This window comes from Chelmon rostratus, chromosome 15, assembly GCF_017976325.1.
Source record: "Chelmon rostratus isolate fCheRos1 chromosome 15, fCheRos1.pri, whole genome shotgun sequence".
NCBI lineage: Eukaryota > Metazoa > Chordata > Actinopteri > Chaetodontiformes > Chaetodontidae > Chelmon > Chelmon rostratus.
In genome coordinates, this window is record NC_055672.1 from 524,448 (window position 1) to 540,000 (window position 15,553).

A 15,553-nucleotide genomic window follows, 5' to 3' on the forward strand; every position below is an offset into this window, starting at 1 on the left:
ACAGACAGACAGTCGTCAGCTGCGGTGATACTGACCAGAGTGTCCGAACATGGTGGCCACACATTCTCCAGAGTAGAAGTCAAATATACTGATGTTCTTATCCGAACAGGAGGTGGCGATGTAGAGGCCCGACGGGTCGATCTGCACCTGAGGAGGACGGAACAGGAGGCGTCAATCCTGCTGCGACCGTGGAGGCGTCGCCATGGCAACAGAAAACTGATTCTGAATGGAAGGCGTGACCTCCGTCTGACCGTCCAGTATCGTTCAGCAAAGAGGAACACTCACACTTGTTTAATTTTTTAAACCAATCACAGCGGAGTCGGACGGCGCCGAGCTCAGCCTGCAGCCGCCGAGCTCCGCCCACACAAAGGAAAAGGAAACAACGTCGTCTGCGTTCGTACGGTTAGCGACCAGGTAAAGGTACCTGGCGTTCTGTCTGCGAGCTCAGAGGTTGTTGTGGTGGTTTCTGTAGCGATGGGGACTCTGAACACAGTAACACAGATACCAGCAGTGTAGACCAGGTCAGTCAGACCAGACTCACCTTGATCAGAGTTCCATCCTCCCCCTGAGAGCCTTTATACAACTTCTTCTGTTTGCCATTACTGATGTTAAAGATCCTGCAGAGGAGGAAGAGGAGGAAGAGGAGAGGAGGGTCAGCACTGCTCCCATGAACAGCACGCTGAAGACACAACGCTGCAGAACACCACTCTGACCAGCAGGGGGCATCACAACAACACAACAAAATAAAGGTAACAAGAAAAGGAAAAGTAAAGACAGAGAAAAAGAAAGAATGATGGGAAGGAAAGACAAAAAGAAAAGAAGAAAAAAGAAGCACAGAAAATATAGAAGAGAGGGGGAGGAGAAGAGGAAGACATCATGGCCGCTAATCCTAATCCAGATCTGCAGACTAATCCATCCTACAGACTGAACACACACACACACACACACACACACACACACACACACAGGTGTCACCTGATGCTGCGGTCCTGACAGCCCACTGCTGCGTACTTCCTGGTTGGTTCGATGTCCATGTCGTAGAGAGTTGTCTTCCTCACAACATGATGAGTCCGTGTGAACTCCAACCCCTCCTCCGTCTGTGACCACAGGAAGGAGAAAGAGAAGAAGAAGAAGAGCCATCATGTGTCGCGTCCATCACCTGAACCTCAGTGGACCTGCTGTGTGACATCACTCAGGTGTCGCTCTCACCTGCTGAGCGGTACGGAAGTAGACGCTCTTGTCTGCTCCGCAGCTGATCATCCTCACCTTCCCCTCATTGGCTGACGGACAGGAAGAAGACAGTGATGTCAGAGGACAAACATCAGCAGCAGAGTTTGAAACAACAACTTTGGCTGTACATGATGAGACTGTGAGGGGTCAGAGGTCAGAGGTCAGGGGTCAGAGGTCAGGGGTCAGAGGTCAGAGCGACAGACCAGCGAATCGGACGGCAGTGATGGACGATGAGTGTTCATCCAGAGTCTGGACCAGACTGTACTCTCTGCCCGCATCCAGGACGTGGATCAGACGATCCCGACTGGCCGTGGCTAATAACTGAAGACCTGACAGACAGACAGACAGACAGACAGACAAGGACAAAGAGAGACAGACAGATGGAATGAGATGTGAGACGTGCTGTAGCGCCTCCTGGAGGCTGCAGGTTCATGACAGTCACCACATGATCGATCTGTTCCCACAGTTAATCAATTAATACTAATTAAAACCTTCACGTTTAGTTTTCCACATCTCACCTGAACGCATCACTGACATCATCGACTAAATTGCTGCCATCTTGTTTCGCAGACGTGTTTTTGATGAACGCTAACAGTTGACGCTAGCCTCGGCCGTAAACACGCCGTGTTTCCTGTCAGGCCTCCGCTCTGATGCGAAGCAGCTGGACACGTCGACTGAGTGACAGCTGTCAATCAGACACGCTGGACAACATGTCAAACAGCGGCCGAGTCGTTTTGACGAGCCTCCGCCTGAACTCAATTAGGAAGTCGCTAATTTCACCCGTGATTTAATTATTGAGCATCCATCTCTAGTTTCTGTGTATTTCATCCCCTGAGTCCAGGTAAGGACATTTGCATCCACCCTACAGCGGCGCTGCAGGCTCGCTGCCTTGCTCAGGGGCAGAGAAGGTGTGCCGAGCAGCTGCTGCTTCACACCTGTTCAAGTCATGTGACAGGAAACAAGCTGTGGGTCATTTTCCACCGTTTTGACCTGCAGGTGTTGCTCACTGTGCGTGGACGCCGTCTTACGTTCTGCCACTGATGCGTGTTCAGGACGGTGCCAGGCTGGTGTATTTTATATGTATGTTGCTGTTTTAACCGTCTCTCACCTGTATCTGGTTTGGAGAACTCGAGGCAGAGGATCTCAGAGTCGTGAGCCTGAACGTTCATGATCTCCTCCATACTGTCCAGATCATGGATCCTGCAACACACACACACACACACACACACACACACACACAGTGTGGTCAGCGGAGTGTGTGAGGACTTTATGACTCAGAAGTTCTGGTTATGTCTCCCCCCCCCCCACCTCACCTGAGGACTCCCATGCGGTCTCCAGAGGCCAGGTGCTGTCCATCAGGACTGACTCTCAGGGTCCTAATGCCCGCTCGGCTTTGGTCAGTTTGCTGCCCCTCTGAGCCCGATGACCCCGCCTTCTCTGTGTTGCCCCCGGCGACGCTCTCCGTATCCAGCAGGCTGGTGATGTTGTCCTCCACATAAATAACTTTCTGCAGGTCCTGAGGGGTCAGAGGTCAGTGAGGTCAGGAGGTGTGCCAGGTCAGATGCACAGGTGTAGGTCAGGTGTTCGGGTGCTGGTGTGTGTAATGTGCTGTAAACATAAAGGTAAAGGTGTGTGTTCTTGTACGTGGCTCAGGATGTTCCTGTTCACAACGTTGTGGCCGTCGATGTTCCACAGTCGGATGGTGTTGTCTGAGGAGCAGGACAGGAAAGATCCAGGGGTGAGGTGCACCTTCTCTCCTCCTCCACATCCTCTGCCTCCTCCGCCCTCTGGGTTCACCTGCAGGAGACACAAGGGGTGTTCACCTTTAAACGCTTTATTTGTGTCATTGTTTCCCCTCCCCCGAACAGACACTGTCCAATCAGGACTTAGTAACAGAAACCAGTCCCAGCAGGTGTATCAGTGTTCGCATTTCTCTACCTGTCAGTCATCAAGTCAGAGAGAAGCTCCGCCTACAAAGAGCGAAAGTGTAGCAAATGGATTAAACTGTGTGCGCTAATGCTAGCTGCTAACATTAGCATGTCCTGTTAACCAACTTTTTTTAACATGTCACGTCTGGTTTGTTTAATCCAAACAAAACTGAAGTGTGAAAAAGACACAGTGTGCTTTTACTCTGAAATATCTCCTGGCCACGACCACTGACTTCCTGGAGTCGTGTAACAGTATAGCATAAGTATAAAGTATAAACTGGCTGTTATCCTGTAACCAGCGCTAATGCTAAATGCTAATCTGAATCTCAGAGAGAAGAAGAAGAAGATTTGACTACATGTAAAATGTTAATAGAATTAATTCAAGGAATTTGTTGTCCATGTTTCAGGTGAATCCTTAATCCATAAAGGTTAGCGCTCTCACTGGAGGGACGGACTGAACTCAGAGCAGTAAGCAGCAGGTGCTGGTAAGATGTGTTAGCTGTGTGACCTTTGACCTCTGTGTGCGACTGAAGCCGCCCTCCATTGTGTTTGTGATTGATCGGCACACTGACCTCCAGGCTCCACACACAGGAGGAGTGGTAGAGGGCAGAGTACAGTTTTCCCGCCCTGCGGGGGTCGCGGAGGTCTCGGACGTCCCACACGTAAACACTGTGGTCATTGTAGACGCACGACAGCCAGCGGTTGGCGGGGTCGTAGGTCACCGCCACGGTGTCGGGGTAACGAGCCTCTGACCTGCAGGAGAACAGCTGACTGAGGAGGAGGAGGAGGAAGAACAGAGAGTTTATGAGAGTTATTCTAACACGATGAGCTCCTGAAGCATTGTGGGAAGCACAGAGACTAAACATAAAAGACATGCTTCTGTGGTTTCCACGGTAACTGACCTCTCAATAAAAACCAGACTGACTGACTGAGGCTGAGTTTAAATAAAGTTCATGTGATCATGTGACCCCTGACACAGATCCATGTGGGTTCTTCTGGGCTAAACGTGGGTCCACGTGGGCTGAGTTTGACAAAGTACTAATATATCACAAATTATATATATTACAGATTCATACACAAACTTTGTATTAACCATCAGGTATATGTCAGCTGACAGGCGTGCATGCTACCTGGCGTCCACCATGTTGGCGATGTCAGCTCCCAGAAAGTGTGGGCGGGGCAGAGTGCACAGGAAGTGCAGGCTGACGGGGCTGAAAGCTCTAACTGTCCCGTCAGAGCAACCACAGAAGATCAGCTCGTCTGTGACGGACAGACAGGTGGCCTGAGACGTCTGAGGACACAACGAAACACGAGTGGGTCAGAATCATGCCATCGTGAACTCACGTCATCTCGCTGAGTTATGAGGACACCGTGACGATGAAGATGCGTATCTAATCCTGTAATTCTATCTTTGTGAGGTCCAGTCAGAGTAGTTTAGTGCATTTGTTGGGGACTATTTTCTGCGGTGGATTAATCCACATTTGGTGCTGTAGTGAATAAGTGTGGAGGCAGAACAACGTGTGCAGGGTGAATGAGAATAAACTGCGGCGTTCAGCCTCCATGTGTCCAGCTGACAGACAGACAGACAGACAGACAGACAGAGCTGTTATTGTCTCTCTCTCAGTGACGGCCTCTCTGTTTCATCATAAATCACATGAGCTCATTCTCACACCTCCATCAGTGTCCTGTCGTCCTCTGTGACCTCTGACCCCAGCTGAGATCCAGTGTAGAAACATCTAACTTTGAGATACGACATATTGCTGCTCTGCTAGCAGTTTCTCATTGATATTAGTATTTATGCTAAGCTAGGCTAAACAAATCACCGACACAGTCTATCAATATGTGTGCTTCTACACCTGTTCAATAATCAAGACAGAAAATAAAAATCAGACAGACTTTTGTCCTTCTTGTCGAGGTTTTTCTTTTTCTTTTTTTTTCGGGGGGGGGGCAACACGGTTCTGCTCTCTGTGTTTCGTGTCTGTTTAACAGATTTCAGATGTAAATGAAGTGAGGGAATGTAAGTGGGTGCAGATTCTGACAAAGACGGCTGTGTCACCGAGCTGCTGCTTGGTATCAGCTCTGAGCTGTGGTGTCACTACTGCAGTATCAGCAATACAGTATCACTACTGCAGTATCACTACTGCAGTATCAGCAATACAGTATCACTACTGCAGTATCACTACTGCAGTATCAGCAATACAGTATCACTACTGCAGTATCACTACTGCAGTATCAGCAATATAGTATCACTACTGCAGGATCACTACTGCAGTATCAGCAATACAGTATCACTACTGCAGTATCACTACTGCAGTATCAGCAATACAGTATCACTACTGCAGTATCACTACTGCAGTATCAGCAATACAGTATCACTACTGCAGTATCACTACTGCAGTATCAGCAATACAGTATCACTACTGCAGTATCACTACTGCAGTATCAGCAATATAGTATCACTACTGCAGGATCACTACTGCAGTATCAGCAATACAGTATCACTACTGCAGTATCAGCAATACAGTATCAGTACTGCAGTATGAGTACTACAGCAGTGGGTGGATGCTGCATGCTGGTGGGCGTGACTGATGCAGCGTTCAAGGTCCTCAATAAATCAGATTTCGTCGCTCGACCAATCAGATGCAGTGTTGGTTATGAATGACAGTGGCGTGCTGTGAAACCGACCAATGGGAGTGAGATAAAAGAAGAGTCAGTCAGTTCAGCCAGTGAGGATAAAGATGCAGAGTTTTCAGACCTGCAGCGGGTTGCACCAGCTCTGCTAGCCTGGTTTGAATGTATGTTTTAACGTGGGGGGGGTTACGTGCCACTAACATTAATGGTCCTTTGTGAGTCCTCTGCATATGAAGCAGGACATTCAGGGTTTATTCATAAATGGATTTCTTCAAGCAAATTTCAAATGTTCAGTTCTGATCTTGTGGGCGTGACACGGTTCCTCCAGGACCCCCTCAGGTGTCCTGAAAGTTCAAATATACAAACCCCGTGGACCCACAGCCAAATCAATCTGATCAGGAGTCAATTCTCACAATCAGACACAAACATTTGTGCTTTTGAGGCGTCACAGGATGAACCGACTGAGCGCAGGTGAGATGACGACTTACGGCGGCAGAGTCGGCTCTCTGCACAGGAAGCAGAGGAGGAAGAACAGGAACTTCACATTAGAGACACACAGTGAGAGATTCAAATATTTAGAAAGTAAGTTAACGTGAGCAGGAAGAGGTTCAAACCGTCACACACCTGTAACCACACCCAACTGTGATGTCACACACCTGTAACCCAACTGTGACGTCACACTCCTGTAACCACACCCAACTGTGATGTCACACACCTGTAACCCAACTGTGACGTCACACACCTGTAACCACACCCAACTGTGATGTCACACACCCGTAACCACACCCAACTGTGATGTCACACACCCATAACCACACCCAACTGTGATGTCACACACCTGTAACCACACCCAACTGTGATGTCACAGCGTACTGGACTACGGCAGCACACACTGCAGAAATTCATCAGACACACACACACACGCACAAGCACACACACACACGCAGACACACACACGCACAAGCACACACACACACACGCAGACACACACACACACACACACACACAGACACACACACACAGACACACACACACACAGCTGGTAGACGGATGGACAGACAGATGGACTGAACAGATCTATTCTGGTTTCCATTTGAGCGTGAAGAGTCGCCATGGAAACATGGTGAGAGGCGTTCAGGTGATGCTTCTCACTTCCTGAAACGAGAGCGTTTGGACTCACCCGCAGCTCGACCCACTTGTCGAGGAGCCGCCGGTCGTTGAACTCACACAGCAGACCGGAGGAAGTGATGCAGAAAGTGGAGGAGGCCTGTCGACCCCGCCCACACGCCACATCACTGAAGAAATTATTCCTGAGCTCTCCCAGCAGCCCTGAACGCCCCAGCAGAGGGACAGTGGCGTTCACCTGGAGACACGTGGAGAGCATGATCAGTGAACAAAATAGTCGTACTGGATGCTTTCATTAACGGGTCGGTCACGTGATTGGCTGGAGAACCTTGGAAGTCTTGGCGTGGTCCAGGTACCAGAACTTGACGTGGCGGTTGCCAGCGGTAACGAAGTACGAGCTGTCGTCTGAGAAGGAGACGGCTGTCACCTTGCTGGACACCTTATTGGCTGCAACCACGATGTTTTTCTGATGACACACGAAAGAACAAAAACAACGTGTCGCCCTAACGCTGTGATTCATTGATCCGATCATTTATTGGAAACAGATCGCAGTGAGGAGTCTCTAACAGCACGAACGATTAGCTCGACTGCTAATCTGAAACAGCAAAAAGAACCAATGATGAAAACAACAAGCAAAGCCCTGACTGGTTATCATCAGTCTGTCCGATACGTTACGTAACAAAAAACGTTTTATTCATTCAAATTTTCTTAAAAAGCAACGAATGGACGTAAAAACTGATTTGATGATGGTCGGGACGCCCGGCTCTGGAGCTGATCTGCTCAAATAAACAGCAGTAAAGTTCACAGCCAGACTCCAATGAACCCAACGGACGCGCCTGAAATCAGCAGGTCATGTGATCAGAGCACCAGACTCTCATTGGACATTCGTTTGAACATCTGAATGCAGTTAAAGTCTAAATAAATGTTTGTGTGGCACTTCATGTTTTTCAGAATAAATGAGAAAGAAACAAGACGTTACTGCGACTTCGTGATATCTTCAGTGTGTTGACGTCGTCTGTTCGTTAATGATCCTGTTTGTACTCTCTGATCAGCTCCAGTTGAGTTAATAAACTCAACACTTCCTCCAGATGTTTCACATTAAAAGCCTTCCAACAGTCAGTCTGGCATCATCGCCGTCTTTCTTCATCAACACGAAGCACTGAAGTACTCACATCTTTCACTTCAGCAAAGTATCACAGAGTAGAAATACTCTGTTCCATGTAACGTTGATCTGCTGGGTTTGACTGGGATCAATAAAGCTCTAACCTGTAACAACACATCGGAATTTATGTGTCGATTACAGAACGTACGATTAATCTCTAAAGTCTGAAAAGTAATTCAAGTTACCAAGTAACTATAATATTTCTGTCTGAAACGTGGTGAAGAGGAGCTCCAGGACGTCCGACGGTGCGTTCACGAGCTCCTCGATCGTCCCATTTCAGCAGCTGTTGTGTTCAGGAGCGTTTGACCATAAAGTGGAGAAAACATGCTGTGCTTTAACTTTCCTAAACGCGGTCTCTCTGTGCAGACTGCAGCTGAGAGTTACCTCCTCATACTTTATTACTAACGACATTACTATCAACCGAACAAACATTTCATTTCTTCTGTCGTGTTTCTGCCTTCATGACGTCGACTTCCTGAGTTGTTTTTCCTACTCGAGGAGGCGTTCGTGTAAATTTTTCCAGTCGGAAACTGAATTTTCTGATTATTCTGACAGCACATGAATGCGTTACTTTCCATCACTGGGGAAGCGCCTGCAGCTGCTCGTCAATCGCTCCGTTACCTTCCAGTTCCAGACGTTGACCATCATGTCGTGTTGGTAACCCACGCTGACGATGTATTTCCCGTTGGGAGAAAACGCCACGCAGGCGACTCCGTACTTGTGTTCGTGCAGCTCGGCGACCTGCAGACGCTCCGACACCTCCCAGACTCGAACCGCCGGCATGTGACCGCTCTGAGGGACGACACTTCTGATCAAAAACACTCAACATCAAGCAAACATGGAGTCATTTTTCAAGCGAAACATTTTAATCAAAAAGGGGTCGCTCTTAATTCCAACTAATTTAAAGAAGCTAATTCAGCTAATCGCTGAACTTTATGAACAAACTGATCTGATCCAGATCAACTGTTGTGATCCCAGATTCAATCAAATCTCACCTCAACAAACAGCTTCCTTACAAACATGTCTGATACCTGTGGGTCTTCATCCCCTCAGTTCTGACTCTCAGGCTCAGTTTTTGACCTTTCTGGCGCACTGACTTAGTTTTTATTTTATAGGTTTTTATTTCAGACATCGTCAGTGTTGGTCCAGTACGATGGGACCTTTGCCAGCTCCAGGTTTTCACGATGCAGCCTTTTAAGGAAAGTGTCTGCACATTCAGACGTTGTGCGTCCACAGTTACAGCGAGCACTGAGTGACCTGATCAGAGATCAGCTGAACAGCTGACAGCAGCGGGTTGACTTCACATCATGCTGAGAGGACCTTCTGTTACATTACAGCCTTCTCTCTCCTCTACATCACTGATGTTGCATTAAGGGACAACTTGCACTGTATTATACAACCCCGAGTTATAGAATGACAAATTAACAAATCAAATAAATCTAAACAACAATATAAAAATCTATATATGTATACATGTATATTCCAGTAGTTTTCTTTAGTTTACAGTGATTCTAGATCTAGTGATGCATGTTTTAGCTCAGCATAAATGTCCCACAAAAGTCTGATTCTCCATGTACATGAACACAAACTGCCACTCCAAACTGTGATGTACATTTCTATGCAGATGATGTTATTCCATATATGATGGGCTCTTCTCTTCATGTGACTACTGCAGCTCTACAGTCAGATCAAACATGAACTCGTTTTAAATTCTGACAAAGCAAAATATCCTCAGGGTCACTTCAGAGGATCCAGCCTACTGTGGACAACCAGACTCCTCAGGAGATCTGGCTTGAAACTAGACTCAACTATTGAGCCAAAATAGCATTACTTAATACCCGTGAAGAAAATTACAAAATGAACTTATTTAATGATGGAAATCTTTCACAGGTGACTGATTTCCTAAGTGTTTTTTTCCTGTGGTGATTCTGACCCAGTCAGACTGGGTCAAATCCTGGTCCAGAGTCAGGCCGGGTGAAGATCTGTGGATCAGCAGGAAGACTCACCTCTCCTGTGACGATATATTTCCCATCTGGAGAAAATGCTAATGTGGTGAGCGCCTTCCTACAAAACAGAAAAACAACTTAACTGTGTTTTATATCACAAACATAACGCGTAAAAAACAATGCTGAGGATGTAACCCAGGGCCGTTCACGCCTTCAGAAAGAGAAACAGCCAATGAGGAAATGCCTGCACTCGACCAGTGGTGTAAGTTCAACACTCAGTCAGTAAGACTTTGGTGTTTCTCTGGCTGGTGCCACTTTTCTGCAGTCCGGCCAAAAACACCCCGAACGCAGCATAAAATCAAATTAAAACATTTGACTATTCCTTTAAGATGAGTTAAATCTTGAATACGAACATAAAATACTTAGAATTTAGATCTAATAACTAACTATAATAATACAAAGATGAAACAGTTTTTATAAACGTTTGTTTTGGCAGACAGAGAGGAAGTGGCAGCTGATTGGCTGAAGATTTACCTCGAGCTGTTGAAGATGTGATGCTGTTTGTTCTTCCGGGGATTCAACAGGACGACGACACACCTGCAGACACACACACACATTTATGACCAAACACTCCCATCAGCCTCAGCTGTGCTTTCTTTTAACTGCTAAGTAGCCAATGTTAGCATGCTAACACACTAAACTAACTGAGTAAACACGGCCAAATTCATGCCTGCTAAACATCAACATGCTAGCATTGTCACTGTGAGCATGCTAGCATGATGATGGTCGCATTTAGCTCAAAGTGCAGCCTCACGGGGGCAGCACAGTAGCTCACCTGCTGGAGTGCACACACCATGTTTGAAGACTGAGTCCCTACCACAACGACCGGTCCAGATCCAGCACCCACCGGTTCACACCTGTGAACCAGCTGTCACAAGCAATCAAGCAGAAATGTCAACAATCAGCCTCAGAGCCGCTAGCATGGACTACAAATCTGTCCACAGAGCATCAGTTCACACCTACTGCAGGTACGAGCAGAGCCAATCTGAACACGGTGCTTCTCACTGCACCTGCACGCTCAGGTGTCATCTCCTGTACAGGTGAAAACATCCTTGACGTCTTTATTTCTAAGAATCACAGCAAGACACACTCTGGCATGTTGTACTCACTCGCTTGAACCTCTGTTGCACAAACTCAGACAGGAACTCTCAGGTGTTTGTTTTCCAGGTTGTGCTTCAGCTGTTAAAATGTCGGCCTATGCAGATGATGTCATGGTGATCACCAATAATCAAAGGGACATTTTAGAGAAGAATGTGGGGCTTTTTAACAAAATCTCCTCTGCTAAGGTGAACTGGGGAAAAGTGAAGCTGTGATGGTGGGAAAAAGGTGGGTCTTAAAAGGTGGGGATGGCTCGTGCTAAGCATGTCCTACGGGGGGGCACTAGTGATCAATAATCTAGTGTCCTCCTCGTTATGGCACAGACACAGACTGTAGATCCTCCCTCAAACCCGCTCTCACAGCTTCAAGCTACTTGAATTGATTTCTTTTGGGATAAACTGCACTGGATCCCTCAGGCTGTTCTTTACCTTCCAGACGGTGGACAGGAGCTGCTACATCTGGTTACTGTCCACCAGGATGGTGAAAGCCAGAATAATGGTTGACTTTAATTATTACAAACAAATGAAAGATGTCGATCAGTTCAGTGAAACGTGGACTCACGGTGATGTTTAGTGCTCTCTGAGAGAAAACCAGCTGAACTGATTTATTTATTTATTTATTTATTTGTGTTTTGAGGATTGTTGTTGTTGTTTTTGTAAACAGCTCGTTAAAGAACTGATGGAATAAAGTTACTTTAAAAATCTAAATCAAAATCTCTCTCCCTGTCTCTGTCTGTCTCTCTCTCTCTCACTGTCTGTCTCTCTCTCTGTCTCTCTCTCTCTGTCTCTGTCTGTCTGTCTCTCTCTCTCTCTGTCTCTCTGTCTCTCTCTCTCTCTTTCTCTCTCTCTCTCTCTGTCTGTCTCTCTCTCTCTCTCTCTGAGTGGATGGTGGAGTGAGTCGAGTGTGGAGTTGTGGCGTGTGCTTCGGTGAGAGTGAGTTTTCTACCTTTTTCTCTGTGCTTTCGGTGTTTATTCACCTTGATTATTGGTTTACACGGTTTATCTCAGGTGTATCTGACTGTAGATCAGGTGTGTGGTGTTTGGTAGCGAGGCTACCTGCTCTGTTGGGCAGTATGCCCATCGTGGAGGGTGGTGCGGAGTTTGAGAAGCTGACTCGCCGTCATGCTGTCAAACTTTTGCCCACAGTGAGCTGCTCGGTGGAGGAGGCCAGTTTAGCGGTGGGACAGGTGGTGGGCTGCGGCAGCGTGAAGTCTGCCTCCCGCATGAATGGCGCCGTCGTGATCTTCCTCGATAGAACCGACAAAGTTAGTGAGGTGGTGAAGTCAGGGGTGGTGATCCAGGACACCTTCACTCCTGTTCTCCCGCTGGTTAATCCGGCCAAAAAGATCACCATCTCTAACGCCCCCCCCGTTCATTAAAAACGAAGCGCTGGCTAAAGAGCTGGTCCGGTACGGACAGATAGTGTCACCCATTAAAATGGTGTCTCTGGGCTGCAAGTCCCCCCTGCTCAAACATGTCGTGTGTCACCGTCGGCAGGTTTTCATGGTACTAAAAGACAACAGTGATGAGCTCAACCTGTCCTTTAGCTTCAGGGTGGAGGGTTTTAATTACATGGTTTTCGCTACGTCGGAAACCATGAAGTGTTTCGGGTGCGGTGCGGAGGGGTATCTGATCCGCTCCTGTCCGGAGAGGAGTGGGGGGCAGCGGCCGGCGGCCGCCGGCGGCAATGTAACACCGACCCCGGCCTCGGTCCCGGCTCCCGGCGAGGGCCCGTCGGCCCCGATCGGGACCGCCGGGGTCCCCGGTGGGGCCGCGGGCCGCGACCCCCCCGTCGGCCCCGTGGGAGGGGACAAGAGCAGTGATAGACAGGGACAAGACAGCGAGCAGGCTGAGACAGTCAGAGAGTCCAGACAGGAGCAGGACGAACAGAATAAACGTGACTGTACTGCTGTAAGTGATAATCCTCCACATGAAGTCCAGCAGAGTCTGGCAGTGTGTGAGGAGTTCACTGAGGATGAAGAAATGTCCGATGATGAGCTGTTCAAACTGTCACAGAAAAGAAAAAACCCAGAACCCGTCCAGAGTAATGCAAAAGCATTAAAAACAAATAAAGTCACAAAAGCAAGGAAACCATTAGAGCCTGAAAGTGATCTGTCCCTGACCCCCCTGACCCCTCTGACCCAGGAGGACCAGCAGAGCCAGTACTCTGCTGTTAACATCAAAAAGTTCCTCCAGGAAACGAAGGGTTTCAGGCTGGTGAAGGTAGAGGATTATTTTTCAGATCTGAAAGTGTTCATTGAATCAGCCAGACCTCTGACTAAAAGATCAGCAAACAGTGGAGAGGAGGTCCTGACAGAGCAGGAGATCTATCGTCTGAAGAAACTGATTCTGAGAGTAAAAACACAAACCGCTGCTGATGATGACGATGTTTAAAACAACAGTCTTGTTTTTCTCTCTCCTGTTGCTCTGTGATTTTTTTAACATCCTTCTCTCCATGTGTGAGTTTAAATTGGGCACTCTAAACATTAACGGAGGCAGAGATGATGTAAAAAGATCTGCTCTGTTTAAACTGATGGAGCTGAAGAAGCTGGATGTCATGCTGATTCAAGAAACACACAGCACCACAGACAACGAGAGTGAATGGAGGAGGGGGTGTGATGGGGAGCTGTTTCTGAGCCATAAGTCCAGCTGTAGTGGAGGAGTGGGCTTTTAAGTGGGCTTAGGAGATTTTAACTGTACTGAGAATCCAGAGGTGGACAGAAACCACCAGGAGCCTCATCCTGCTTCATCACGCAGGTTTAAACAGCTGACTGCAGCTCACGAGCTCTCAGACGTGTGGAGGGGTTTTTATCACCACCACAGGCAGTACACCTGGAGTCACTGTAAAGACAATGTGATATCCCTGGCCAGGCTGGACCGCCTCTACTCTTTTAAACATCAGGTGAACATTTTTAGCAGTTGTCACATAAACCCAGTGGGCCTCTCAGATCACTCTCTTGTCTTTTGCTCTGTTTTTATAAAAAATGTCTGGTTGCAGAGTGCATATTGGCACTTTAACACCGCCCTGCTTCAGGACAAGGCTTTTAGAGCAGCCTTTGAGTGTTTCTGGTTCGCCCACAAATCATGTAAATCTGACTTTGCCAGCATCCAACAGTGGTGGGATTTTGGCAAAGTCCAGATCAAGCAGCTGTGTCAACAGTTCACTCGTAATGTCACTAGAGACATAACCAGATCTATGAGGGACCTGGAGACTCAGCTGGTAGAACTGCAGAGTTTAGCTGATTCTACAGGAGATCGAGGGCTCTTAAGTTCCCTCAAATCTAAAAAGTCGGCTCTTGCCAACCTGCTGGGTGTGGCAGCACAGGGGGCTCTGGTCAGGTCACGGTTTCTCAACATCTCACAGATGGATGCCCCCTCTCGGTTCTTCTTTGCTCTGGAAAGGAAAAACGGCCAGAGAAAGATCATCCACTCTCTGCGATCCAACAACGGCTCTGCAATCTCAGGTTCCTCTGAGATCAGGAAGTTCGCAGTAGGGTTCTACAAAGACCTGTTCAAGAGCGAACTGAGAACTGAAAACCCTGAGGTGTGCAGCAGCTTCTTCTCTGGTCTTCCTCAGGTGGACGCTGAGGCCAACGAAGAACTGGAGGCCCCTTTATCCCTCAGTGAGCTGTACACTGCTCTGATGGGATTGCAGAGTGGCAGAGCTCCTGGTCTGGACGGTCTCCCTGTCGATTTTTATAAATCTTTCTGGTCTGTGTTGGGGGAAGACCTGTTGGAGGTGGTCTCAAGCAGCCTGGAGAGTGGACGGCTGCCTCTGAGCTGCAGGAGGGCGGTCATCACCTTACTGCCCAAGAAAGGAGACCTGCAGGAAATCAAGAACTGGAGACCGGGTTCTCTGCTCTGCACGGACTATAAGATACTGTCCAAGGCCCTGGCCACCAGACTCAGAGAGGTGATGGCCTCTGTCATCCACCCTGACCAGACCTACTGTGTTCCCGGCAGGCTCATAAGTGACAATGTCACTTTAATTCGGGACGTTTTGGAGGTCTCTGGCTCATTGGTTGTAGACACTGGTCTTATTTCCATAGACCAGGAAAAGGCTTTTGACCGGGTTGAACACCAGTATCTATGGCAAACTCTAGCTGCCTTTGGGTTCAGCCCAGGTTTCATAGCCAAGATCCAGGTTCTGTACAGTGACATTGCGAGTGTTCTGAAAATTAATGGAGGTCTGAGTGCTCCTTTTAGTGTTGGGAGGGGGGTCAGACAGGGCTGCTCTATGTCCGGCATGCTATACTCATTAGCCATCGAGCCCCTTCTGCACAAACTGAGACGTGATCTGAGTGGCGTTCGTTTCCCTGACTGTGACGTCTCTTTCAAACTGTCAGCCTACGCTGATGACGTCATCATCCTGGT

General features: G+C 48.0%; 1 protein-coding gene across 1 annotated transcript in view; it reads right to left on the reverse strand.

The window, feature by feature from the left end:
* The window catches only part of mapkbp1 (mitogen-activated protein kinase binding protein 1), a 32,840-nt gene that overhangs the window by 8,570 nt on the left and 8,717 nt on the right, over positions 1–15,553 (reverse strand). The window contains exons 3-17 of the mRNA XM_041953315.1: positions 10,557–10,619; positions 10,083–10,140; positions 8,698–8,868; positions 7,243–7,380; positions 6,970–7,152; positions 4,289–4,449; positions 3,731–3,929; positions 2,875–3,027; positions 2,544–2,746; positions 2,339–2,430; positions 1,434–1,559; positions 1,210–1,280; positions 976–1,097; positions 542–617; positions 36–147 (exon numbers count right to left, since the gene is read on the reverse strand). Coding sequence (XP_041809249.1) covers positions 36–147; positions 542–617; positions 976–1,097; positions 1,210–1,280; positions 1,434–1,559; positions 2,339–2,430; positions 2,544–2,746; positions 2,875–3,027; positions 3,731–3,929; positions 4,289–4,449; positions 6,970–7,152; positions 7,243–7,380; positions 8,698–8,868; positions 10,083–10,140; positions 10,557–10,619 — 1,928 coding nt within the window. The remainder of the gene's footprint in view (positions 1–35; positions 148–541; positions 618–975; positions 1,098–1,209; positions 1,281–1,433; positions 1,560–2,338; positions 2,431–2,543; positions 2,747–2,874; positions 3,028–3,730; positions 3,930–4,288; positions 4,450–6,969; positions 7,153–7,242; positions 7,381–8,697; positions 8,869–10,082; positions 10,141–10,556; positions 10,620–15,553) is intronic.